Raw genomic sequence first — 24,115 nt, forward strand, 5'->3', positions numbered from 1 at the left:
AGGAATCAAACCCAAGCTCTTGCATCTCCTGCATTAGCAGGTGGATTCTCCACCACTGCACCATCTGGGAAAATTATAATATAGATAGATAGATAGATAAACTTTTTCAACTTCTTTATTTTGCAAAAAGTCGGGATACTGGTTAATAACCATTTCCTTGACCTTGGCTGAAAAGAGTTAGAAAGTGGCAGGGAATCCAGGCTTTGTTTCCCATTGTAATTAGAAAGCAGAACCAGACCAAGAGGCATCGGAGCTCACTGTGTCCTCACTGCTTGTTGGCTCTTGGCTTTGGAAGAACTTGTCCGTGGTGCCTCCTCCTGGCTATCCACTGTCATCCCAGTCTGAGGGAGGGCTGTTCTCAAGGTGTACGGATGTGCGTATTAAGTTGTCATATTAAAATGAATTTTTTAAAACACAAACTCACAATTGGGACCTGAATGTTTCATTAACTTGCTGTTTTTGTCCTCTGAGAAATTCTTCTAAAAGCAGAGAGGGAGAAGGGGCTTTGTTTTGCTGAACGGGAGGAAAGCATTGGCAAGACTGAAATGGGTGCATTTTAAAGGTTATTGGTACCTGTCAGCCCCTCGACCTGGGCAGATCTTCTGAGGTTTGCAAAACTGTTTGGGTGAGGGCTTGTCAAGTGCACCCTGGATGGAGCACTGCCCTTCCCAAACCCCAGGCAGGAGGGGAGCTTGGGTGGACAGTCTCCGAGAGGCCTCCACACTCCACAGCTCCCCTACAGACAACAGGCAGGCACCAGAGCAGCAAACCAGCCGAGGCAGGGCAGAGGGATCCGTGGGACCTATACCCAGGTCCATTTTCATCCTGACACCCTTCTTTCCTCCCTCTCTCTGGCGTGAGAGTGGAGTTGGGGGGAGGTCTGACCAGAGAAGCAGAATATCTGAACATTGTGAAACCACAGAGCAATCTTAAGTAACAATTTTCGAGAAGCACTTAAAACAATAAGGCACCAATTGTTTTTTGTTTCAAGTCACATGTAGGGGTGGAGGATCCATTTCAGGACATACATATTCTTTTTCTATTCATAGAATGATTCATTTCTACTAAATCCAGAAAAAGCAAGGCTGGGCAGGAGGAGGAAATATATTAACCTGAAAGCTTTTGTGAGGTGTTTGTGTGTGTGTGTGTGTGTGTGCTATTCAAACACGTGTACACACACTCCTCCATTACCCCTGTTTCCTCTGCCTCATCCCTTCCCTCTCACCCCAGTGGCTCTGACCTCTGCATCCCAGAGCAGCCCCTCCCAGTTACAAGCATCACTCTCCCCCCAGCTGTAACCCTGAGTCCACAGCAGGCCTGAGTGTGGGAGCACCCTACTGGCGCTGTAGGACATTGGTTCACCCACACAGCCATCCCTGTATCTACTTCCTTAACCGAAGAGGAGAGCAGTGAAGAAGGGGAGGAAGCTTTCGCCCCCTCCGAGGGCTTCTCATCTCCACCCAGAGAGCCCTTCTTATCCAACCCTTCTTACCCCTGCTCCCCTGAGGCTGCTGATTCCTGCAGACAAGTCAAAGGTCAGCTCACCCTGTCCCTTTCTAACACACTTGCAGCCTGAGTTGCAATCTAGGCCCTCAACTAGGCCTGTCCTCTGAACTCTTCCCCCAAGTTCAAATTCCTCAGGGAGCAAGAAAGCTGGTGGGCTTCACTGGCTCCAGAGGTTCCCAGAGACCCTCGTCCTCCAGGTCTAAAGCCTCCATCGCACACTCCTCAGATCTTTCCAAGCCTGCTGAGTTAGGGCTCAGCTGCCTCTCTCTCCTCTCTCCACTGGAAACAGAAGCTCCAGCGAATGTTTCTAACTCCTGAGTCCACTCAGCCATGTCCCCCTTGCAAAATCCTCCCCTTCCCGCACCCAGCCAGCCAATCGGCGGCCTGCGAGCCTCTCCAGACCCATCTCTCCGGGCCCTGGCGGGATAAAACCGGTTGGCGATGCCGGGTGGATGGGAACAAACTTCGGAAGGAGGAGAGACACGGGGTCCAGGGCACCCTCGAGGGCGGACCCGGGCAGTGAGGGCCTGTGGCCGGCCGGCCAGGTATGCCGCCCAGGGGTTGGCTGAAAGCTGAGTGGGAGAGAGGGGTGACTGGAGAAGGGAGAGGGTCCTAGGAAGCCCGGCAGCCTTTTCTCTCTCAAGTTAAACTGGATGAGGCTGGGGCAGCCGAGCGGAGGGCAGCGGGTTAGAGTTTGGCGCTGCCCAGCGGACCCGAACGCCGGCTCTTCCGGACGGGCGCATGGGTTAGGCCGGCCTGAGGTTGGCCACTCTTCGCCTGAAAATCCTGCGACCCCTGCCTGGCGATGAAAGCCTCAGGGTAGGGCCTGGGGAGGAGGTCTAAGGCGGCGGGCCGGAGTCTCATACCCGTGCCCCGGGTCTGTGCAGGGCAGCGGCGTGGCGGCGGGCGCGGCGCGGATCTGCGTGAGGAAGCCCTGAGCCCTCGGCGGGCTGCGAGCGACTCTCCAGGATGCCTCACAACTCCATTAGATCCGGTAAGAACGCGGCGTGGCCGGGGACCCCCGGATCCCCCGCGTCGCTGTGCGTCCGTGCGTGCGCTCGGGTCGGTGGGGCTCGCGGCTCACTGGACCCCTTGCGTGGGGGCGCAGCTGGGGACGCCTCGGGCCTGGCTCTCCGCAGCGGCCGCCTCGCCACTCTCTTGGGCCCTGAGGTCCCCCCTCGACCCGGAGGAGCCGACCTCCCCAGGCCTGGGTTTCTGCGGACCACCGGGAGGGGCGAGGAGCTCTCCGTGGGGTCAGAGGAGTGTCCTTCGCGTCCCATCAGCCTCTCGCCTGGCCAGTCATAGTGGCCATCCTGCGCGCTCTCAGGCCCTACGCCGCACCCCTGCTGGACTTGCAGTCCCCTGGTCCCGACCTCTACGCCCTCGTCCCCGGGTGCGCGCAGCTCTCGCCTGAGGCTCCCGTGGCGGGACCCTGAGACCCGCGCACCTCTCCAGCCCACACGAGAGGAGCCCGCGGTCCGGGGCCTGGGACCCGTGAGCACCTGGGATCCAGTGAGCGCACTGGAGGGCTATCGGACTCCTCCTTGCTCAACACCGGTCAGGAGGGGACCGGCGTGCGGGGCATCCGGCCGGGCGAGGACTGAGCCCTCCGCGAGCCGAATCCCGCGCCCCACCGGCATCCGGGTTCACGGCTTTCTAAAGCTCTCGAGTCACTGGCCGCGGCGCCGACTCTCCGCGACCTCCGGGCTCAGGTCGGGGTGGTCTGTGCCAGGAAGGAGCCGCAGGGCTGGGGCCGGTGGGCACGGTGGGCATGGCCCGCCGGGCGCTCTGCAAGTGTGGACAGCGAGCAGGAGTCGCGGCCCGGCCCGCGGTGATGGATGGAGCCGGGCCAGACGCTAGGAAGGCGATTTATGGGGCCAGGGCGCAACGCTATCGATTTGGGCCGGTGGAGTGAGAGGAAATCAATATTTCAGATGAATTCTTGGCGAATATGAAGTCCCGCTCGGCAAGCGGGACATTTGTTATAATAAGGAGGGTCGCATCGGGCGCTGCGCGCGGCTGAGATCTCAATTTAGCCCAGAGCGCTGCGCTGCTCCGGGACTGAAGGCGGAGGATCCACCGGCACAGGCGCGGGGACCCCCGTGGACGCCCGAAGGTTTCTCGTTCGGGTTCGCTACACCACCGGAGACTGAGTCAGCAGCACGCTCCCTTCCCATCCCGGTGCCAGGAGGTGAGCGAGGCCACCGCGGTCCTGGCCCCGCTTTGCGGGCGCGCGGCCTTCGGGGGAGCGGAGCGGAAATCTCACCAATGCTCCCGGGAGCAGCGGGGTCGGCGAGCCAGGAGACCCAGCGGAGCGCCTGGCACTCCTTACTCCGCGCCCAGGCGTCATAAAAGCTCCTTGACCACTTTCTGGGACCAGGACCAGGTTTTAGTCTCTTAGTCTTTAGCCTAATGCGGGTGTAACGACACACGTCGCCCTCGCCTCGGAATCAGGACTGGTCTCCCAGGCAGAGCGCGCGGCGCGGCGTTAGGTGCCGGATCCCACGCCAGGCTGGTTCCGCAGCTTCTGCTCGGCTCCCTGTTTGTTTCTACCCAACCCTTAAGCCACCGCCGACCTTCCCCTGACCGCTCTGGTGGTGATAAGAGTGGGTGCTCTCTCTCGGTCCTCGAATTTACAGTCCTGGACCAGACCTTTTCCTCCCTGTCGCTGCGTGAGAAATAAGACGGTGTCACGGTCCCTCGGGTTGGCTGGATTTTGTTTTCACTACTGATTGTCATTACGGAAGCGCTCATTAGAATACATGGAAATCAAGAAGGAAAGAAGAAAGGGCACAATTTATTTTTACTTTATTTTTAATCAGCCCCAAACCCAGATGAGGAGACCCTGCTTTTCCATTAGCTCGGAGGCAATCACCCTTGGGTTTGGGGAGGGAGCGGTTTCGCCCCTATCGCAGGCGGGGCCTGGGATGGAAGTATTCTGTTTAGAGGGGACTTCTTCAATCCTCTCCCCAAAACAAATTAAAAAATAAATCTAAGAGAGGGAGAAAGGCTTTCTCCTATAGTTTAATGCTAATGAAACAGAAGAAATTTGCTTAAAGCATAGCTCAAAAGATTCAAGGCTGTCCCCTGTTTCTTTTTCAAATCCTCTCTAGGTAAATCTGAGTGAGAGATCCTCCGTCTTTCTAATCACTTGACACCGTTGTCTGTATTTAGAGCTAAATTTACAAGCTGAGCCCTCCAGCTTTTTATAAGCCCATTTCCCTCTTTGGTCTTAGAGATTTCCTTCTTTCTCCCCCGCCGTTTCGCTTTCTGAGATCACAACTCTGCATGGACTTTCCCTGGAGAAGCCTTCTTGAAGGTTTTCCCTGGAGCAAAATGGGGCGAAGACGGGCGGCGGGACCTTTTCGCGGGAGCGAGGCCCAGCGCACCGTTTCAGATAAAACGAAACGCGCTGAGAAAAGTTTTGCGCGGCCTCTGCCGCCCCCGCCACTGCGGCTCACCCCCGGCTGATCTTGCTTCGCAGAGGGATCTTTAAAAAAAAATTTTTTTTCCTCCCTACGGTTTTATTCTGAAGGGATGTAGAGAGCGAAGAGTGATTGAGTCTGAGTTGCCGATGGTCAGTGATGGGATGAACCGTCCGTAAAATCCACCGGGAATTTTGTAGCATCAAGGAACAGAGATCCTGAGCAAGAACTTTTCTTTAAAGAATAAAGATGCCACATAAGTATTAGAATGTAAACAGCACTACATCCGTGAAGAAGAGAGCTCAGTAAAAAAAAAAAAAAAAAAAAAAAGCAGGCAGGTTGTTATTAAAAGTTATGCACAGTAACTTTCCAGAAATCCTCTTCCCCCAACTCCCAAAAATATATTATTCAAGAAGTAAGATGAGACTTTCCATTATGGAAAGAGCGTTTCTCTAACTTCCTTAGATCACAGATGGAAAGCCCCCCATACCCTCCACTTGGTTTTAAAAAGGAGCAAAGTAAGCCAAGAAACTGTTTTCTTCCCAGGTTTCTTGCCTGGGTTGAAAATAAGGTCCAGGGATGAGAAAAGGTCTTGAGGAACATAAAGAGGTATTGGGGTTCCTCAATTCATCTTTGTTTGGAGATGGTCCATCCTCCAACCCTCCTCTATGCAAGTTAATTAGGAGATAATTTAGCTACCTTGTGAATTAGTTTTAAGATAAGTATCTTTTCAAGCTTTGTCACATTAATTGCCCCACTGATTGATAAGAAGTAATTATTTCTAATTGACACTTTTTTGATGTCTATTGGAAGCATTTATTTGGGACATTTTCAGGGTGGAAGGAAAGTTAATTAATTTTATCAGTCTATACCCAAAAGGACTGTACCTAATTTTACTGAAGAGGACAAAGGAAGTGGAGGGGAAAAAAAAAAAAAACACAAAAATCAATCTCGGAAATTTAATTATTAAGAGATATTTTGGTTCAGAGGAGAGCACCTACCATTATAACTACATGTCAAAACTTTCTATTTATGGCCTCGAATCTTGAATTTTAATATGGCACGTGTTTTATGTGTATGCCTTTCCCCAGGAATATACATCCCTTTGTATACTGACTTCATTTTGGAGGTTACTCAGCTTTGTAATTAATTTTTGTGAAAAGTAAGATCAAGGGAGCTCAGTACACTCAGAATAAATGGTATCATTTTTGTAAGAGCAAATTGTAAGAAAGATTTACTAACCGTCATCCTTGCTCTGTAATTATTGATAGAGTTGGGTATAAAGGTGAAACTTTACTTACGGTGACATGACTTTTCATACCTCAACCTCAAACCTCAGAGTAAACAGTTTAATCATTCACATCCCCTAGAATGTGTTCGTGTGAAAGAAAAAGAAGGGAGAGACTAAAGAGAAAAAGAAAGACACTGAAAGGAGACAATGAGGGAGGGGAGACTGGAGGGGAAGAAGGTGATTGGAGAGGAAAAAGAAAGAACTCATTTCAGAAATGAAGGTAGCCAGGTACTTGGAAACTTTGCCATTCAATATAAGGAAATCAAAATTCTACTTTAAAACATGTCCTTTTGAATATGATCTCAACCACAGCAGTCCCTAACCCCTCACCACCACCAGAACCCCTACTTTTTCATGCATAAAAAGGCAGGATCTTTGGGGACTGCGTGGTCTGAATTTGGGGTGTCTAGATATCAAAGTTTGGATTTGGTGTCCATGAAAAGGAAGCAAGAAAAGAGACATTGTGCTCTGGTGGCTTATAAAGAGATTTAAGTGTTGTTTATTTTTATTATTAAAGCCCCTGAGATCTTCATTCCTAGTTCTCTACCCACAGTCTTTTCCGTGGATTGACTTGTGACTCACTGACATAGGAAAACATTTCCACATTAATCCAAAGTGGAGACGCACACTCCCGCACACCCATGAATGCCTGAAATCAGAGCAGTTTCATCAGACAAGATACTGTCCCGTCAGGTTCATTTCAGCCAGTGCCTGTTTCCATCATTTATGCTTAAAATCTTGTCTGCTTTTAATGATGTTTCTCCCAGATTACGTGGAGCTACAAGAATGAGGAAACATGTTAAATGAAAAGAAATTTAAAACTTACAAACAGCAGATAATATCGCATACCAACCTCACTATTAGTGAAACTGAAATAATATATAAATAATGCAAAAAAAATCAGCAAGGGAGAGTTTAGTAATGGAAAATTCCCCTGCAATTAAATGAAAGAGTAATTTAGTGGAGATATGCCTGGATGAATTAGCATTTATTAATTGGTTCTCATAAAAACAATTTGTGTGTGTATGTTTGTGGGGAGAGTGTTTAAAGTATGGATTTTTCATGGGAAAAGTTCCTCAAATATTCATATCAAATTATGTAGCGATCACAATCTATTTTGTGAAAAATTCCAGTTTTCTCACTGGCGAATTTCACCTGCACACAGAGAGAGTAGGGGTAAGGGAGAGAAAACCCTGGAGATCAAAAGAAGGAAGCCGGGTTCCTTTTTCTCTTGGGACATTTTCGGGCATGAAACCAGTTGGCAGAGTCGGCTATGCTTTGGAACATCCAAACCAGGTCCTGAGAGGACTCCCAGGTGACCCATCTCCTCTGGGACATGACTAAGAAGCAGAGGAGACTGCTCTGTGGCTCTGCCCCCCTCCAACCCCGCCCCAGTCTGCTCCAGCATCCTCACCAGCTCAGGCAGGAACTGCAGTTTGTAATCTCAGCGAGGAGCTTGCTAGGGTTGACTGATGCGGGGATGTGTTTACTTTCTCTCGCCACAGTTGGTCTGTCTTCAGTTCTAAGCATTTTAAAGCTGCTCTATTTATCAATCCAAGAGGTACTGACTTCTCAGTTGCGCTGAGAAAGCTTTGAGCTCCGAGGTTCTGAGTACACAGAGAGATAAAAGACACAATTTCGTTTGGGGGGGGGGAGAAAAGATGATTTTAAAAGGAGAGGGGAGGGGAATGTGCCCCTCCCATTTCAGGCTACAGTTTGCTTTTGTTTTAGTTGAGATTGGGCGAAAGACTGTGTCTCAGCCCCCAGGAGCCTTCACTCCCTTCAGAGATACAACTTGGGGGTGTAAAGCTCCGTCAAAAAAGAGGAGGATGCAGCCTCCCACTCAGAGCTCTTTGGTGGGGAGGACTTTTTCTAGAACACCTTGGCTCAGGTTCTTTTGGAGACAGAGTTAAAAAAGATATTCTGCCTAGGAAGTAGGTGCAATGCCTGCTTCCAACAGAGGTGCTAGGTGTTTCTTATTTGGAAGAAAGAGTATAGAAAGCACAGTCCAAGGGTCTCCTGGTTCCTGAAAACTTCACCCTCCCAGGCGAATCTCAGTTCCTCCAGTACACCGTCAGTGACCCTAGGATAGAATTTCTGGATCAGGGTGGAGTGGGCAGGGGCATCCACAATTCCTTATTTATCTGTGGTCTTAATTATATACTGGGTCGTCCCTGGTGGCTCAGTGGTAAAAATCCAGCTTCGATTCCTGGGTCAGGAAGATCCCTTGGAGAGGGAAATGGCAACCCACTCCAATATTCTTGCCTGGAGAATCCCATGGACAGAGGAGCCTCATGGGCTACAGTCCTTGGGATCGCAGAGTCAGACACAACTGAGTGACTAAACATGTTATGTTATGTTTAGTCACTGAGGTCCAGAGTCAGTGCTGACAAGTCTTTGGGGGTTTCTTATAACCCCTCCAGGTGGGCCACATGAGCAAATGTCTCTTACCAGCTCTATGGATCAGAAAAATCGTGGTAGAAAGGTTTCTGTTTTAAACCATCGTTGGTCACTGAGTATGGGCTTTACTTGGACTGGGGCTTCTTCCCCACAAAGGACAAAGGTCCTGGGTACACACCAGTGTCTCCAATGCCACGGCATGTCCCAGATCAAAGGGAGGGAAATTCAGGGGTCCTCCAGTGATATGTGGGTCTTGCTTCTGTGTTAATGCCGGAGGATCCTCCTGTAGTCCTGAATGCCATGGAAAATGCCAAGGATCTTCAAGGCTCCACACAGCCTGCCCACAGCTGCTGCAGCTCTGCCCGTGCCTCATTCATATCCAAAGAAAGAGATGCAATACACAGTGCTGAGCACACCGTGACACTTAGTGAGCCCTCGGTAAATGTAAGCTCTGATTATTTTATCTCTGAGGGCTGTTACAGGTGTGGAATTCTGCTGGGAGAGAGCACATCCATCATCTCATTTAATTCTCAGGAGTCTGCCAGGCGGGTGTGTTATGGACATTTTTACAGAAGAGAGGAGCCCTCGTGCTCAGTGAGGCTGATGTGTCTCCAGCTCCCTTTCCACTGCGTTCTTTCTCAAAGTCCAGCTCATCAAAACTCCCTGTGTCACTAGATGGCTTCACGCCTGCAACTCCGTCGAAAACTCGGGCCAGCATCTTGGCTCAGGAGGCTCAAGGATTCTTACCGACAGAGTCAGATAGGACCTTCAGTCTGTTGGCTTGGTTTCCTTATCACCATCCCTAAAGCTCCAACTCAGTTAAAACAGACTATTCTTAGTCTTCCCATCTGCAAAATGGGAGCAGTGGTCCCTATTTAGATGTCCCTCCTGGAGGTCCTGTGAGGAGGAAGAAGATGGTCAGCCACTCAGGAAAAGCAGAGGGAGGGAGCTTTCTTTTAACACATCCCCTCCAGTGCTACCATGTTTCCATCTGCATAAAAAAAAGCGGCTACCCACCAGAACCTCAGAGCTCCAGTGGTGCAATCCGTTAGCGCACGGTACTTATACAGTAGTACATGCAGAGCAATGCCAAGGTTGTGATTTTAAGTCTCACCTAGAGCATGACCCTTTGGGCTTCACAGGTGGCACTAGTGGTAAAGAATCTGCCTGCAATGCAGGAGACCCAGGTTTGATCCCTGGGTCAGGAAGATACCCTGGAGAAGGGAATGAGAACCCACTCCAGTATTCTTGCCTGGAGAATTCCAGGGACAGAGGAGCTTAGCGGGCTACAGTCCATGGATTTGCAAAGAGTCAGACATAACTGAACGACTAACACTTTCGTAAGTACCTCCATAAATGGTAGACCATCAGGGAACTTGCTACCTTGGCATTTCCAAACCCCACTGGGCCTGCCTGCTTAGGTACATTTCAGAGACTAACAGGTTAGTGGAAATGATGGACATAGGTTCAGAATTACTGGGAAGACAAAACCACAACGTCAGGGGTGGTTGCTGGGTGCCTTCTCCACAGGCAGCAAGTGGGGAGCCCTTGAGATACGAGATCTTATTTCCCCAAGTTTAGGTTCATTCCCTGTTCTGCTTCCTGAGGGGTCCTCTCACTCAAGAGTTCAAAATTAAGTCATCTGCTCCTCTGGAGCTTCAGCCAAGGTTCCACTTGTACCAGGAGCTGGAAAGGGAGTTGTTTTGTCCCTTTTTGCTGTGGAATGCAGCTGCCCAGCTCCTGGATGATTGCGTTTCTCAGATGAAACCCCATCTTTGATTTAAGCAGAGAAAGACATGGAGAAAGAAAACTACTTCTTTCCTCCCTTTCTTTTAAAAATTTTTATTGGAGTATAGTTGCTTGACAATGTTGTGTTCGTTTCTGCTGTACAGTGAGGTGAATCAGCCATACATATACATACATCCCCTCTTTTTGGATTTCCTTCCCATGCAGGTTACCACAGAGCATTGAGTAGGGTTCCCTGTGCTATACAGTAGGTGCTCATTAGTTATCTGTTTTATACATGGCAGTGTATATATGTCAGTCGCAGATCTCCCAACTCATCCCACCCAGCCCTTTCCCCCTTGGTTTCCACACACGCTTGTTCTCTATGTCTGTGTCTCTATTTCTGCTTTGCAAATGAGATCATCTCTACCATTTTTGTAGATTCCACATGTGTGTTAATGTACAGTATTTGTTTTTCTCTTTCTGACTTATTTTACTCTGTGTGACAGTCTTTGCAAATCGTGCCTTTTGCAGAGACATGGATGGACCCCCTCCTTCTTTCTAACGCTGTTCTTTTTTTCTCCTGTCCTCAGCTCCAGTGCTCCTCCGTGTTGTCTTCTGCACCTGTTTCCCTAAGTGGCCTTGGAGTGACCTGAGTTGTTAGTGCTAATTAGTCCACCGGGATGTATTGTTACTGCCAGGCCCACCCAACAGAGTGGTCGGGAGCTGGTTGGGTGATGCATTTGAGGGACAAACAGCTTAATCTGCAGTCATCGTGTGAACTGCGTGTTTGCACACACCCAGGGGCCACTGTGTGTGTTGCATTTTGATTCCTCAGCTTCTTTGAGAGAATTATTGTTCTTCAGCTCAACTCAGGGGTAGCTGTGGGGTGTCAAGAGGGCGAAGGACTTTTGAAGTCACTGTGAAGCCAGGTCTTGTGAATGAATGCCTCTCCATCTTTGTAGGCGGTGGGAGGGGCGCCTCCTCAGAGGCTTTGCCCCTGAACCTGACCCTGCTGCTTTCTTGCTGTGTGATTTTAGGCAAGTCAGTTGTTTCTCTGGGGATGGGTTTCTTCTGTATAAAATATGGGCATATTGCAGGATTTCTAGGAAACACTGAAAGTGAAACCAGTATCCTCACCTGGCACATAGCAACTACTCAAGAATTTTCCCCTGTTCTGATAACATGGGTACCCAGGGAGTAGAGTCCCCCAAAATTCTCCGGGACAGTTGCTCAAACAAGACACTGTTTTAGCATTTCCTGTGAAACTCTCCATGAGTAATTTGAAACCCTGTGTCAAAATTTTGCTCCACTTAAGGTTTAGGACAGGGCTTCCCTGGTGGTTCAGTGGTAAAGAATCACCTTCTAGTGCAGGAGACACAGGTTCGATCCCTGATCCAGGAAGATCCCCACATTCCACAGAGCAACTAAGCCTGTGTACCTTAACTACTGAGCCTGCCCTGTAGAACCGGGGAGCTGAAACTACTGAGCCCACGTGCCCTAGAGCCTGTGCTCTGCCACAGGAGAAGCCACTGCATTGAGAAGCCCCAGCACCACAACTGAAGAGTAGCGCCCGCTTGTCCCAACTAGAGAAAAACCGGCACAGCAATGAAGACCCAGCACAGCCAGAAATAATAACAATAAATTAAGGGGGAAGAAAAGATTTAGGACCAACCTGTTAATATTCCACTTGGACAAAATCATAGATCTGCATTCTAGGGGTGTTGGACTGAATGAAAGGATGCTGACTTTCAGCATCCTTGACCCAGAACTATATATATTTTTTTAAAAGAAGAATCCATGAATCTTCTGCTTTCTTTCTCCTTCTCTCCAGCCCCACCCCTACCTTCTGTCTGATATTTTCCTACTTTGTGTAATAGTAATCCAGCTTTGGCACTATAGCAAACCCCGGTTGACATTTAGAAGTCTGGAATTAGCTAAGCAAGAGATTCCTGACTCCAGCTCTGTTGTGCTCTTTCCCTTGAACCTGAGATTGTTCTTGATGACTGTCAAAATGGAGATGGCAGGAACGGGGTGATTTCCTGACAAGTCCTCTGGGCGGCTGGCTGTGACTTCCAATTGGAGGAAGAGGCTGGGAGGGAGGATGCTGGGTCAGGAGAGGCACTGAGGTCAAGCTGGAATCTGAAGGTCAGAGCTTTCATTCAATTTCACAAGCCCTTGTGGATGCTACCTGCCATGTGCAGAGCATCATGCCATTGCTGGTGGCATCCAGTGCCAGGGTAGTCCAGGCAAATGACAGGGGTGAGAGGCACCGTCTCAGGGCAGGGAGCTAAAGTCTTGTGATTCCCTGACAAAGGGGTCAAACAGGCAGCACCAGGGCTGAAAATAATCAGACTAAACAATTCAGTGTCTGGATGAGGATTGCAAACTAACAACCTAAGTAGTGGGATCACCAAAGGTCATTTATCACCAATAGCCACTCCAGCACAATCATGTGGTTGCTGATAGCAGATAAACCTCATCTGGCCTTCTGGAGTCTGACTGATCTCTGCAGAAGTCACTGTTCAAGAAAGGCAGCATGTGAGGCTGTGTTGGATCAGTCAGCTCCGTGACGGTTTACACTGGGGCTCCAGGTGACTGGCCAGCTTGTGGCAAAATGTCGCAGAGTTGTAGGTGCAAACAGCATGGATCAGATCAGAACCTTTGCTGGACACATCTAATGCTTAACCCTCCTGTGTTCAGAGATTTGCAGATTTTATAAGACATCTCCCTTTAGGCAGAGTGACAAGACCTGGGTCCTTCCAGTCCCTGTGTTCTCTCATGATACGAAAGTGAAAGTGTCAGTCGCTCAGTCGTGTCCGACTCTTTGCGACCCCATGGATTGTAGCCCACCAGGCTCCTCTGTCCATGGAATTTTCCAGGTAAGAATACTGGAGTGGGTAAGCCATTCCTTTCTCCAGGAGATCTTCCCGACCCAGGGATGGAACTGGGGTCTCCTGCATCATAAGATATAACAACGCCCCAGAGATCCCACAAACCCCTCATCTCCTGCTGGCCTCAGAGTTGTCTGGACAGCTGCCCGCAACTGGAACAGACATGCTCTGGGTCTTGGGGTTCACCCTCTCGTTGAGTGTCACCCTCTTTAGAGTCTTCCTGGAGCCACACAGTTGCCACCCTGATTGCTTCATCACAGTTGCTTTCCTCAGAGTCTGACTTGTTGGCTTGGCTGGAAGGTGTCCATCTCCCCAAGAAAGCTGAGGCAGGAGCGTGGCGAGCCCCTGCCCACGCTGCTCTCTGTCCCCACCTCCCGGGAAGTCACTCACTGTCCTACCGTGTACACACGATTGCACACAGCCTTGTATTGTTTACAGACTGTTTTCTGTGTGTTCATCAGTCTGCCCTGCATAGAGGCCTGGGAACCTCTTTACCCTGGATGTGTGTGTATGTGTGTGTGTGTGTGTGTGTGTGTGTGTGTGTGAGTCACTCAGTTGTGTCCAACTCTTTGTGACTCCATGGACTGTGGTCCACCAGGCTCCTCTGTCCATGGGATTCTTTAGGCAAGAATACTGGAATGGATTGCCATTCCCTTCTCCAGAGGATCTTCCCAATCCAGAGACTGAACCCAGGTCTCCTGCAATGCAGGCAGATTCTTTACTGTCTGAGCCACCAGGAAGCCCCTTCCCCCTGGATGGAGGTGGCCAAAGATACGGGTCCTTGGGGGCTCAGCACATGTGGTCTGAATCCCCTTTCAGACCGTGGGCACCTGTGTGACCTCAGGAGCCCCTCACCAGTGAAGCAGAGCCATGATTCCTGCCTCAGTGGGCAGCTGGGGAGCCTGCTGGACCTCACATCCATGATACATACATCTCAGCCATCGTCAACCCATGCTGCTCAAATGCCACCTCCCCCTAGAGCCTTCCACAATTCCTCTCCTCCCCAACATCTTTAGTACCTTATTTTTATGGCATATTTTGCAGCCTACTTTGTATAAGAATGTCTGTTTCTATATCTCTCATCTTCCAGACTTGAGGATGGCACGTCACAGAAGCCTTGTAGGTTTTGTTACATCAAATTGGCTGCCTAGACCCAGAGTTGTTCAAGGCCAGGAGGGTGAGGCCCTGTTGCCCCATTTTACCGACAAGGAAACGGAGGTCAGACAACTATGCCGTGTCCCAGATGGCATAGGTTAGTGGCAGAAGAATGGCGCCATGCCTCTAACTTGGACTCTCATGATATGGTGCTCCCTTTTGAAGGGTGGCATGGGGTAGAGTGAAGGCTGACCCAGGGGAATGAGAAGAAGGGGCCCCCTAGTTGCTGACTGGATGGGCAAAGCCCAGTGACAGCTGCCAAGATAGACACAAGTGCACACACATATATACTCATGCTCACACCCACATGTATGCACACACACATACACACGCTCCCATACACACCAGTGTATAGAGACTCACACATACAGACACGTCACACAACCACGGCTGAGACTAGAGTGAGTCACCAAAGCATGCAAAGTGCAAAATTTAAGAAGGCCCCACTCTTGGGCTTGTCAAAGGGCAGAATCAGCCCTGAGAGCAAGTGTCTCCTTAAATTCTGTACCCTGGATTTCTGGTTATCTTCATCCTGGTCCAGTCTATGATACATACACCTACCCAGTTATACATACAGTCTTACACATGTGGTTGACAAGTACTCACACATACACACACGCATACAAGACCCACCCTTTCATACACATAAACACATGTGTGTGCACAGAACACTCCTTGGTTTGGGAGTGATAAAAATGGTGACCAAAGGAATCTCTGCTGTCAGAGACCCCCAAGAAACTTGGTTGTGAAATTATAAGAGCAATTGATGAGAGCTGATTGAGTCCATGACTCTAGACATGGTGAAGAAAGTGAGGTTCCAAGAGGTCCAGGGAGCCTGCAGTATGTTGAGTATCAATTCTGGTTAGTCTGGCCTGCAGTTACTGATTTGTAACCTGCATGTTCTTGAAATCTATGGTTTGAAGTCTGAGCAGAGAAACCCCACTGTCCAGTCATGAGCTCTGCCACCCTCCCCACTTAGCTTGTGGGGCATCTGTGGCTGTGGAGCCCTGCAGAGACCTTGTTTTCAAATGAGACCCAAGGGCAGTCAGTCATTGGCACAGGTTGCTTGTCTGGCCAGTGTCAGAGCCGCTGGAAACACTCAGGCTCTGGGGTTCATGACGACTCTGCCCAGGTGGGGGAAGGGTTACCAAGAATGTGAGCAACAGCAGCAGGACTTGGACTTGCCTGTTCAAGAATCTGACCTCTTGCTTCCCCAAGGATGACAACATGGAAGACAGCTGGCGGAAGACTGTCACTGGTGGGCTCCTTGGCTCAGACAGTGAGAATGTCCTTGCTCAGAATCCCTGGGCGCCCTGCCCTGGAACCTTAGGAACACGCACACCCTGTGCACTAAACTAGCAGGTGCAACGTGAGCGGAAACCACAGTCTCGTGGACACACAACACCACACCGTGCTTGTTGCAGCACCACAGGAACCGATCATTACAATGTGGTACATAGGAAATATTTCATGCATTTGATCAACAAACATGATAACTTCCATAAATCAGTGATTCTCAAACAATGTTTCCCTGTGGAGTGGGCAGAGGTACCCACTTGTGGATATGATGAGTAATCAGTAATGAGTAATGCTGGCAGGAAAAACTACATTTATGGATAAAATATCTGTGAGTTAAAGAAGTATTTTTTTCCCTCTCTAGTGGCCACTACCTCACACTTTTCTTAGGTCCTAGGAGTTGATTTAGCATGCATGTTCTCAGTCGCTTAGTCTTGTCTGGCTCTTTGTGACCTCATGGACGGTAGCCTGCCAGGCTCCTCTGTCCATGGGATTTCCCAGGCAAGAGTACTGGAGTGGGTTGCTATTTACTTTTCTAGGGGATCTTCCTGACACAGGGATTGAGCCCATGTCTCCTGCATTGGCAGGCAGGTTCTCTACTACAGAACTACCTGGGAAGCCAGGAGTTGATTTAGCAGCATGTTCTAATTTTCACTAGGTTAGTTTGAGTTTGCTGTGGTGTTCCTGGAAGAACACTGTGTGGGACCTTCCAGATGCCCCATCCCTTGGGAACAGCTGAGGTCAATATGAGACTGGTGTTGCCTGACATCCACACAGTGACCCCAATTCTGTGAAATGATGAGGTCCCCATGCCTGTGTCAGAAAGCATCCCGAGCATATCCATCATGGGGAATTTATGTTGCCACCATCCAAAGAAAAGATGTGCCCCCTCCTCTCATCTTTACTTTCTCTGAAAAAGCCCCTTCTTTCCAGGCACTTGGTATAATATAGCACCTATGTATCAGTCATTTAAGGAGCCCAGTCACTTTGTGGACCATAAGCGCATACACAGAAAAGGCAGGCTACTGGACTGGGGTCTCCTGGCGCTCAGCTGCCTGCATCCATTCACCCATCACACCTTGAGCAGTTGCTCCTTTGTTTCATTCTCAGCTCCGTTCACACACACCTAGAGCCGTGTCACCTCTGCTCAAGATTTTCTCTGAAGATCCTGTCACCTCTGACCTTTCCATCCCAGTCACCTGTCTTAGTCAGCCTGGGCTTTGATGTCAAAATGCCACAGACTATGTGGCTTAAACAACAGACACCTATTTCTCAAGCTCTAGAAGCTGGAAGTCTAGGGGGAAGTGCCAGCATGGTCAGGTTCCAACGAGGGCGCTCTTCCCAGTTTGCAGATGGCTGCCTTCTTGCTGTGTCTTCGTACAAGTTTTCCTCAGCGCAGGAGACTGAAGGGAGAGAGCTCTGGTGTCTCTTCCTCCTTTTGCTGCTGCTGCTGCTGCTAAGTCGCTTCAGTCGTGTCCGACTCTGTGTGACCCCATAGTCAGAAGCCCACCAGGCTCCTCCATCCCTGGGATTCTCCAGGCAGGAACACTGGAGTAGGTTGCCATTTCCTACTCCAATGCATGAAAGTGAAAACTGAAAGGGAAGTCACCCAGTCGTGCCCGACTCTTAGCAACCCCATGGACTGCAGCCTACCAGGCTCCTCCGTCCATGGGATTTTCCAGGCAAGAGTACTGGAGTGGGGTGCCATTGCCTTCTCCACTTCCTCCTCTTACAAGGGCACTAATCCCATAATGAGCCACCCACCCTCACAACTTCATCTGACCTTAATCATCTTCCAGAAGCCTCCACCTCCAAATATCATATTAGGGGTTAGGTCATCAACATATGAATTTGGATGGACACAAACATGCAGCCCATGACACCAGCCATAGAAATCATGATATATTTTTCTTCCTTTCAGATGCACAGACCACTTTGTCCACCCTCCAGAGATGCTTCTGTTCCCTGCCCTCTACTTCTATTATGCACCTGTCTCCACTCCTCCTGGCCTCTTTCACTTCTAATTGGGTCTCCCTGTGGATGCTGTGCCTGCATCACTCCAGGTTTTATTGTAGCTTCTAAGAGTGCATCTGTAATCCCTTCACCTCTGACTCTTGACTCTCTGGCAAGCCTGTACCTGCCTGGCAGTGCCTGGCACATGTGTCTCACCTCACCCCCACCAATCATGCTCGGTTACTCCCAATTCTTATGACGTGCTCTCCCCAAACATACATCCCCAGCCACAGAAGCCTAGAGTTCTCATTACTGTCTCAGAGAGCATCATTACTGTAATATTCAGCTCAGTAAGAAAACATCCACTGAGTCCTTCAGTATGGCAGGCATGGAGTTTAGCTATGGGATTACAGGGCTCAAGAACCATGCTTCTGCATTCATGCTGACATTCTAGAGAGGAAAGCAAACTGGACTTTTAGCCACAGCATGGAGACAGAGTGAGGGTTTCAGTCCAGAGGGGCACAAAATGCTAAGCTAGTAGGAGGTGGTGGCATGCTGGGCTGTGGGTGGGTGGCGGGTGGGAGCCTGTCCTGAGTCAGGGGCAGAAATCCATCAGGGACTCAGGAGGGACCAGTGGGAGCAGAGATGTGATGTCCTAGGAGTGCGGGCAGGTTCCAGGACTCAGGGTCAGCCCTACCCATAACAGACAGCAATGGCAAGACAGGTGGGTTCAGACAGACTGTGTGGGGCTTGGACCAGAGGGGCCCAATGAAGGAGTTCACTCTAACCCTGCCATCTCCAAGCCTGAGTCAAGTGCACTCAATATGCATGGGGCGGGGGAGGGGGTGGAGCTTTTCACTTGCTGTGCATGGAAACTGCCATCCTCCGCCAGCTGGACTTCACATTTCTCTTGTTGCTGATTTCCAGATTCCTTTTAGTTCTCTTGTTAGAGCCACATACCCACTTACTCTGTCTTTTTTGGGCTTTGTGGTGTTTTTATTAAGTGGAACAGCAATGGTCTCTGATCATTAGATGATTTACATTATCAAAATGTTCTGGTTTCCCTCCTTTTCCAGTCCTGTTACAGTGAATCTGAGTCTGGTGATTTTTCAAATTCATCTTCAAGTCCTGCTAACTCGTCCTTTGCATCCAGTCATTAACAGGCATTTGTGGGCAAACCGCTGGTGAACAACCCGAGAAGCTTTGATCTCACCCCTCTGACCCTATTTCCCACTATTTCCGTATGCAAACTCATGTTCCAGCCAACTAGCCTTTGTTTCCAAAATACACCATGTACATTGCCGTCAATGTGCCTTTGCCCAGTCAGTGGCAGCTGCCTGGAACTTTGTCCCCACCCTCTTAGTCCCCTTCACAATGCCCTGTTCGAGTTCTTTGGGGTTGGCTAGAAAGCTTGCTTGGTTTTTTCCATGTTACAGAAAAACCCAAACAAGCTTTTTGGCCAACCCAAGACTTCCTTGGGCTTCCCAGGTGGCTCAGTGGTAAAGGATCAGCCTGCAACATAGGAACGCAGGTTCAATCCCTGGGTCAGGAAGATCCCCTGGAGAAGGAGGAAATGGCAACCCACTCCAGTATTCTTGTCTGGAAAATCCTGTGGACAGAGTAGCCTGGCGGGCTACAGTCCATAGGGTCCCAGAAGATTCAGACATGACTTGGCAACTCAACAACAAGACTTCCTTCAACCAGACCCTCCCTCTCTGATACCCTCACATTTAGTGACCATCTTCACCTGCCCACTTCACCTGCCTCTGAGCTATAATAAGAACTCTTTTAGTTGTCTCCGCATCCCCAGCATTTCCCTATAAGGATTAAGGGTTCTATATAACTTCATGATGGTAGTTTTCACATAATTCTCTCCTAACATGCTTCGTTGTCTTCCTAGTTGACCTAACTTGTACATCTGAAGTTTTAAATGAAGTTTTCCCAATCTGAAATATACTTGATCTTTTCACATGATATTACTGTAATTACTCTCCTATTTTTCTTTATAGTAAGTGGCCACTATGGGACTGAGGTGGGGGCTTCCTAGGTGGCTCAGTGATAAAGAATCCTCCTGCCAATGCAGTCGACATGGGTTCGATCCCTGAGTTGGGAAGATCCCCTGAAGGACAAAATGGCCACCCACTCCAGTATTCTTGCCTGAAAAATTCCGTGAACAAAGGAGCCTGGCAGGCTACAACCCATGGGGTCCCAAAGGAGTTGGACATGACTTAGTGACTAAACAAGCAAGATATATGCTATATGCTTAATAAATATTTGCTAAATGAAAGAACCATTTTGAAAACTTGCTTTCTACAAATAGTTCTCAATTGTGGTCTCTAGACTAGCATCAGAGGCTCCTGGGGCTCTGTTACCCAATGTGATGTTCTGGAATCTACTTCCTTCACCGGCTTCCCATGTTGCCACTGTAGATCAGTACCGGGGAACCACTGATCTGGAGTCAGCCCACCACAAGTCCCAACCGGAAGTCAATCCCATGTGGAGTCTCTCATGCCAGCCTTCTGAAGAGACACAGTCCTTCTTTGTGACTGGCACCTCCTCTATTGGGAGATCTACCATCTGGGTATGGACAGGAGTGGGCCAGACTCAAGTGCGGTCTCAAGTTTTGCTCTTAACTATGTGTGCTAAGTCTCTTCAGTTGTGTTGACTCTTGGAAATCCCATGGACTGTAGCCCGCCAGGGTCCTCTGTCCATGGGATTCTCCAGGCCAGAATACTGGAGAAGGTACCCATGCCCTCCTCCAGGGGTCTTCCTGAGCCCCGGATTGAACCCGCATCTCTTATGTCTCCTGCATTCACAAGTGAGTTCTTCACCACTAGCGCCACCTCCTTAACTATCCAAGGTGGTGTCCTCAACTACAAGGGGGCTTCCCCAAGCCTGCTGTTTCTGTTCAGAGCTAGAACCTTGTTGATCTGTGCATGTGTTTGCTGGAGCTGCTGTAACAAAATACCACAAACTAGGACTTCACAACAGATGTGTATGGTCTCATGGCTCTGGAGGCTGGAGGTCTCAGGTCAAGATGTTGGCAGGATTGGTTTCATCTGAGGGCTGAGAGGGAGAATCTGTTCTGTGTTGGTCCTCTAGCGTCTGGTGATGTGCTGGCCGTGATTGGTGTTCCTTGGCTTGCAACAGCATCACTCCGATAATTTCATGGCATTCTCCCCATGTCTCTCTCTCTCTCTGTGTCCAAATTTCCTCTTTTGAAAGGATGTGGCCACAATGAATTAGGGCTCACCCTGATGACTTCACCTTAACTTGATCACCTACAGAGACCCTATTTCTGTATAAGGTCACATTCTGAAATGCTGGGGCTTAGGACACCCACGTGTGAGTTTTGGGGGAGCACAGGTCAATGTGTAACAGTCTGAGTGTTGCTGGTGGTAGGTCTAGCTCAATCCCCACTTTAGCTTCTTTGGGTTTGAGTGATACCAGATGTAGAAGCCTTGGTTTGGGACCGACTGAGACAGAAGTGGACTTCTCTGGTGGTCCAGTGGTTGAGAATCTGCTTGCCAATGCAGAGGACACAGGTTCAACCCCTGGTCCAGGAAGACTGCACATTCCATGGGGCAACTAGGCTGATGTGTCACAAGAACTGAGCCTTCAGGCCCTAGAGCCTGTGCTCCACAACCAGAGAAACCATTGCATTGAGAAGCCCGTGCACCCCAACTTGAAAGTAGCCCCCACTCACCACAACCAAAGAAAGCCTGCATGTAGCAATGAAGACCCAGCACAGCCAAAGTAAATAAACAAACAAATATAACACTAACAAAAGAAGGAAGGAGAAGTGACACCTATTCTTGAGGGGATTTCTTGTTGCTCACAGCCCCGTAATCCCATGGAGGAAGGGACTCTGCTTCCCAAACTCAAAACCCACGGATAAGAGCTTCAAGACTCGGTTTCCCCACAGAAGAAAATCAAATGACAAGCAAACTGGGAAAAGGACCGGGACTTTTCCAGGGTGTGCCTGGGTTCAGAATACATTGTCTGTCATCTGCACTGCCATCTTCCTTCACTGTTGGCCAAGATGGCCCCAGTTGAGATGGTGCTGAAATCCCACAGGGCCCCCTGGGCTGTGGAATGAATGGGAACATGGTTCAGAAAACATGAGTCCTGCCTGGGCTCTGCCATGAACTGAGTCTGTGGCATCAGGCAGGTGACCTCCCCATCCTGGCTGGGGACCCTCTCAGATGTGGCCCACAGCCTGGCACTCGCACATGTCCCCCTCCGTTGTTGGTCAGCAGAGCATCTTTGTCTGCCATCACTCAAGTCATGAGCAGCCTGAGGGCCCACTGTGTACCTCTCCCTTCACCTTTCCACAGGTGACCTCAGGGCCACCTACGGGAGGTTCCCCCATGGAGAACTTGCCCGAAGTCCCCCCAAAGAGCTCTCTCTGCACCCCCTCTAGTATTAATAGTTCCTGGCCTCTATTCTCAGGCCTGAGGGCAGTCTTGCAGTTGTGGATGTCAGGACTAAAAGGACAGTAGAGAGGTGAAGAAACTGAAGTGCAGACAGGAGGGTCCCAGAGCCGGCGCGACCCTGGTCTCCTAGTTCTCAGCGCCCCTCCAGTTTCCTCCCTGAAACCACAACCTGCAGGCTGAGTCTGCCCCCTGCGCATTCCTGTCTCCTCAGGCAGTCTTGTAGAGTGTGTAATCCACTTTGCTGCAGCTTCTGATTCTGGGGAACCAGCTGTTGACAGGTGTGGAAGCCACAGATACGCAGTTTTGTCACAGATTTTGCTCAATGTGTCAGACTCACAAGAGCCATTGTTCTTCATTTGTTCCTACCTGTTTGACTCCTCAGGGCGGCCAAGACCTCTCCTGCTCCCACAACCAAGTCACACACACACACACACACACACAGGGGCACAGACACAATCCCACACACTTATATATACACATAGGGACACAAACAGTCACGTGCGCACACACGGATACAAACAGCCACACACACATGGACATGAATAGCCACACACATACATATACACAGAGACACAAACAGCCACACACAGAGACACAGGCTCATACACACAGAGGGGCACAAACAACCACACCCACACAGACTCATACACACACAGGGACACAGACACACACACACACATGCACATAGGGACACAGACATATACTCACACACTTATACATACACACAGGAACACAAACAGCCACACATACACGGGCATGAACAGCCACACACACATACACATATATACACACAGGGACACGGACTCACCCGCACACACTCATACACACGCACACAAGGGCAAGAATAGACACACACACATTCATACAAACCGAGGGACACACACACTCAGATAAACACACAGGAACACAAACAGCCACGTACACACAGACATGAATAGACACACACACATACACATATATACACACAGGGACACAGACACACCCAAACACACTCATATACACACACACAAGAACACAGCCACACACACACATTCATACAAACCGAGGGACACCCACATTCAGATAAACACGTAGGGACACAAACAGACACACTCACACACACACACACTCACACAGAAATGTACACATACACCCCACCACAGGTTTTCCAGAGGGTTATAAAAAGAGTTGAAGGAGACAGTGCTTGTAAATAGATTTTAAAACTCTAAGGTTCTTTTGGGTATCAGGGATGATGAACCTGTAAGTTCCTCAAGGGCAAGAACTGTGTCTTCTACTCCGAAACCATCTCCCCACATACACACAGCCTGGAATATTATTAGGCATAGAGTGGGCTTTTGTTGAATTGAAATCTAATGAACTGAAAATTGCTTTAATATAGAACCACTAAAAGAAAAACAGCATTAATATCCATAAGCCTCTGACCCCAGGTGGAGTTGAGGGCACAGCACAGTGACTGGTACAGATGCTGGGCTCCTTAGGGTGGGATCAGTGAGTGCTGACATGCCTGCCTCGCGTGTGCCCACTCTCTGAAATGCAGAGGCCCTGGTCCTTCCCACTGCAGCCCCAGGTGTGCGATTCCAGGAATCTGGAGGCATCTAAGAGGCTCAGTGGGAAGGAAGGAGCTGACAATGACCTCTAGGCAACCACCAGCAAGCACCGGCAAGCTCCATTTGCAGCCTCTCACCGGAATTTTGTGTCTAATCCATAAATTCATGCTTTCAAAAAATATTTATGGACCATCTACTGAGTGGATATAAACTCTGGGCAATCGCCAGATGAACTTTTTTTAAAAACACGGACATTGTGCCAAGAGATTCTGGTTGAACTGACGGGGCGGGGGGCGGGTGGAAAGTTTCTGAATATCCCAGGTACTTTAGCAGGCAACCAGGGTGGAAAGCACCAGTCTTCTTCCTGTGATGCAAGTTTAGATGCTCGGATAGGACACTATACCTGTCTTCCAGGAGCTAGGTGTCCAGGGAGCAGGCAGAGCACTGGCCCCAAGAAAGACTAATAATGAGACTCAGGTGGAGGGCT

The 24,115-nt window shown here is 49.6% G+C and overlaps 1 protein-coding gene across 1 annotated transcript in view; it reads left to right on the forward strand.

Annotated features, from left to right (window-relative positions):
• The first annotated feature begins 3,277 nt into the window (after window positions 1-3,277).
• Window positions 3,278-24,115, forward strand: part of PAX8 (paired box 8) — a 61,760-nt gene continuing 40,922 nt past the window's right edge. The window contains exons 1-2 of the mRNA XM_061156110.1: window positions 3,278-3,417; window positions 3,574-3,794. Coding sequence (XP_061012093.1) covers window positions 3,278-3,417; window positions 3,574-3,794 — 361 coding nt within the window. The remainder of the gene's footprint in view (window positions 3,418-3,573; window positions 3,795-24,115) is intronic.

This window comes from Dama dama, chromosome 11 (genome assembly GCF_033118175.1).
Source record: "Dama dama isolate Ldn47 chromosome 11, ASM3311817v1, whole genome shotgun sequence".
In the NCBI taxonomy this organism is placed as follows: Eukaryota; Metazoa; Chordata; class Mammalia; order Artiodactyla; family Cervidae; genus Dama; species Dama dama.